Source organism: Gekko japonicus, unplaced genomic scaffold (assembly GCF_001447785.1).
Source record: "Gekko japonicus isolate JY-2015 unplaced genomic scaffold, Gekko_japonicus_V1.1 scaffold399, whole genome shotgun sequence".
Taxonomy (NCBI): domain Eukaryota; kingdom Metazoa; phylum Chordata; class Lepidosauria; order Squamata; family Gekkonidae; genus Gekko; species Gekko japonicus.
In genome coordinates this window covers 148,600-152,214 of record NW_015175981.1, presented here as the reverse complement: position 1 = coordinate 152,214, position 3,615 = coordinate 148,600, and the positions used below count along the sequence as shown (strand labels likewise).

Below are 3,615 nucleotides of genomic sequence, written 5' to 3'. Positions count from 1 at the left end.
ATTCCGCGAGAGGTCATTCTGGCTCCCCCACCTCTCCTTAGGGGCTCTTTAAAAAGTTATGTCCGCCGCCGCTCTTCTTGGCGGCAGCTGCAACACCCGCGGGGGGCGGCGGCGAAACGTTCTCGTGCCTCCCTGAGCCCCAAGGTGGTGGCCTTGGACTCGTAGGGGCAAATTCCACCTCTCGTGAGAGGTCACACGCGAGAGGTCATTCTGGCTCCCCCAGCTCTCCTTAGGGGCTCTTTAAAAATTTATGGGCACCGCCGCTGTTCTAAGCGGCAGCTGTGACGCCCGCGGGGGGGGGGGCAAAACGTTCTCCCTCCTCCAGGAGCCCTGGGGTGGTGGCCTTGGACTCGTAGGGGCAAATTCCACCTCTCGCTTGTGATGTCCGAGCCGCATTGCCGCTTGGACCCCACAGTGATCCTGGAGGGTTTTTTAAAATCATATTCTGGGCGTGGAACGGGGTCACTGGGGTGTGTGGGGGGGTATTGGTGAATTTCCTGCATTGTGCAGGGGGTTGGACTAGATGACCCTGGAGATCCCTTCCCACTCTATGAGTCTATGATTCTATAATTCACCCAGGCTGGCTGTGGGCACGCCAGCACCTCTGTCAGGCAGAAGCGCCTGAGATCCTCCCCCTCCCCTTTTCCTTCGCCCGACAAAGGGAAGGGAGAGGGAGGAAAGAATGGATCCCAGGCGCTTCTGCCTGTCAGAGGGGCTGGTCCATACTTCCAGTGATGTCAGGGGGTGTGGCATATGCTAATAAGTTATGCTAATGAGCTCCTGCAGCTCTTTTTCTACAAAATGACCCCTGCCCTCCCAAATCCCACCCTCACCAGGCTTCACCCCCCAAAACCTCCAGGGATTCCCAACCTGGAGCTGGCAACCCTAGCTTAGGGGCAGAGAGAAAGAGAGGGTATTGGGTTGGGGAGAGAAAGCAAGAGAAAGAAGGGGAGGGGGGAAAGCAAAGGTGGGAGAATACCCCCTCCCTGCATGTTTCTTGTGTGTCCCCAATTCTGCAAGCCCTTCCTTCCCACTATATGGCACTTAACCTTTTAAATGCCAGGAGGGTGATACCAGCTGCAGTGGTCTCTGATGCACAGAGTCACTTTGAATATTTTACTGCTGTGCTCGGTAATCACCACCCCCTGCAGTCTGTGGGAGATGCTCTGTGATGCCCCCTTAATGTCTTCCATATGCCTTAGCTTTATAGGGATATAAAACAAACCACAACTCAATACGCAATGTTGTGGGTCCCTTTTTGTCCTATATTATTCGTTTACACAGCATGCTGGAAGCGACATAGGAAGCTGTACTAAGCCTGTTTTGTGCACGGTGAACATGGAACTGTACTGCGTTGAGGCTGGGATGGCTCTTTCATAACCACTTCATGTGTCCAGGACTGAGAGATGGTACTGAAACATGAACAACAATCTGAAGTTTAACCCTAATTCAAATTAAGCCTTGTGGTGGGGGAGCGGGGGAGGTTTTGTTTTGCGACCGTCCCTGGGAGAGGGAGGAAAGCATTCTACACATGCTTAGGAGCGCTTTACTATTAATTATTGCTTCACGTGTACCACAGCAGGGGGAACCAGAGCGGTCTCAGGTATTCGAGGAGGAGTCTCTCATGGCGTTGTGATAACCCTATACCTCGGCCTCTGTAAGAAGGAAGCGGCCGCGAGTCCCCACGTGCCATTTACCGGCACCGAACAAGCGGAGCAGCCCAGCCACCCTCCCTCCTCGCCAGTGAAGACCGCCTTGGCTCTTCTAGCCAATCCCCCTGCGCGGCGCCTGATCCGATCCCAACGGCGCCTTCCTAGTGGTTGGACATCATACCTCTCCACACCGTTGAGGGCGCAGTTCAGCCAATCAGGAGAGAAATGTGCTGGCTCCGAGTTGCTTGACGGAGCAGCGGCGGTTAGAACGGGGGGGGACGCACTGGTAGAGGGAGATTTGTGTGTGTTTTGAGGAGTGGGCGGAAGAAAGCTCAAGGGGGGGGGGGAAGGGAGCGCAGTTACTGGTCAGTTACCGTCGAGGCCTCTAGATACTTGGATTTAACGGCTTCTGGTCAGGGAGGAGAGAGTTTGGAAAGGGGCTGCATGTCGGAGCGGGTGTTCGGGGGCCTATGATCGCCGTTGCTGAAAAATCCAGCAAACTGTACAAAGGGTCTTCCTTTTGACCTCCCCCGACTCCGAAGTGGAGCTCAGTCGGAAGGCGAGGTTTGTCTGCAGGTGGTGCGGAGGGCATTGGATTAGGGTTCCCTGCCGCGGAAGTGTGGCAGGGGGAAAGGTAGCGTGAGGGGAGAGGGAGATTGCCGGCGTTGGGGTCGTCAGACAGAGCGGAGTGGGGGTGGAGTCCGTGCGGCTTGCGGCCACCCAGTGTTGGAACAGGGGTCTGGTCTCGTTGCCCTTCGAGGACGCCAGATAGTCAGCCGCCGGGCTTGCAGGCATTTGGTTTCGGTAAGCGGTGGCGGCAGTAGTTTAGGAGGCGAGCAGACCGATTTAGGGTCTTAGGAGGGGGTGGCTCGACTGAAGGGGTGACTTGCTGACCGGCTCAGGATGGTGCCGCTGCTGTCTCTAGGGATTGGGCTGTCGCTGCTCTTGCTGTGGGCTAGGTACAAGGGGATAGAGTATGTGCTGGTCCATCATCGCTGGATTTTTGTCTGCCTGTTCCTGTTGCCCCTTTCTGTTCTTTTCGACATCTACTCTCAGTTCCGTGCTTGGGTTGTACAGAAGCTTCATAGTGCTCCTTTGCAACATAGCCAACGTGTTCGCTACATCCAGGCGCAGGTGAGACTTGGGGGGGGGGGAGACAAGGGAAGGAACGCTTTGATGTCGAATGGGGAATGAGGTGTGTTTTGTTCTGGCGAAATAGCACATCTGCTTAAGCCTATCGAGGGATGTTGAAAAAGAAATCGTATTCATTTAGTCATAATATGTTGCCTTATGTGTTCCAACTCACCAGCCCTTATGCTTAAGCAACACAATGTTTTCCTTGTGACTTATGTAGAAAAAAAGGAGGAAAAAATGCAAAATGTTGCAACATCCACCACTTGATGTGTTGATCTTCTGAGGCCCCGTCACAGGGAGCAGTTGCTGCGCTAAAGATACAGATGATAGGCGGATTTTCCGGGCGCGATCACACCACAACATCTGGGAACCATAGTGCTCCCGTGGCTTTCCACTGAAGATGCGGAGTAAAAAACTAGTACTTACGAGGTACTGGTTTTCGGAAACCGCGGGGCAAGGGTGGGCGTCTGATCACGTTTCCGGTGGAATTTCGTGGCATCCGGCGCCCGCTGATGTTCCATCTCCTCAGGATGCGCAAAAGCGCCCAACGGCGCATGCGCACAAACTTCGGTTTAAAAAACCCCCATTTTCCATGGAAGCAGCGCCTAGCGATTGCTGGTGTGATCGCGCCGTGCCGCTTCTTTGCCGCGCTGTAGGATAGCCGTGTGATCAGCACCTTACCCCCTAACCACGGGACCTTGACGGGACGTGTGATCGGGTGGCCGCGCGTTATTTTGCTCCGGGGCAAACAGCCACGCTTCCCCCCGCATTTTCCGGCCCATGTGCCCGGGACCTATGTATGTCAACTGTATCACACAGTTGAAACGTG

At 54.8% G+C, this 3,615-nt stretch overlaps 1 protein-coding gene across 1 annotated transcript in view; it reads left to right on the top strand.

Annotated features, from left to right (window-relative positions):
- The first annotated feature begins 1,964 nt into the window (after window positions 1-1,964).
- DHCR24 (24-dehydrocholesterol reductase) overlaps window positions 1,965-3,615 on the top strand; it is a 17,591-nt gene continuing 15,940 nt past the window's right edge. The window contains exon 1 of the mRNA XM_015426241.1: window positions 1,965-2,786. Within this exon, the coding sequence (XP_015281727.1) occupies window positions 2,556-2,786 (231 nt within the window). The 5' untranslated portion in view covers window positions 1,965-2,555. The remainder of the gene's footprint in view (window positions 2,787-3,615) is intronic.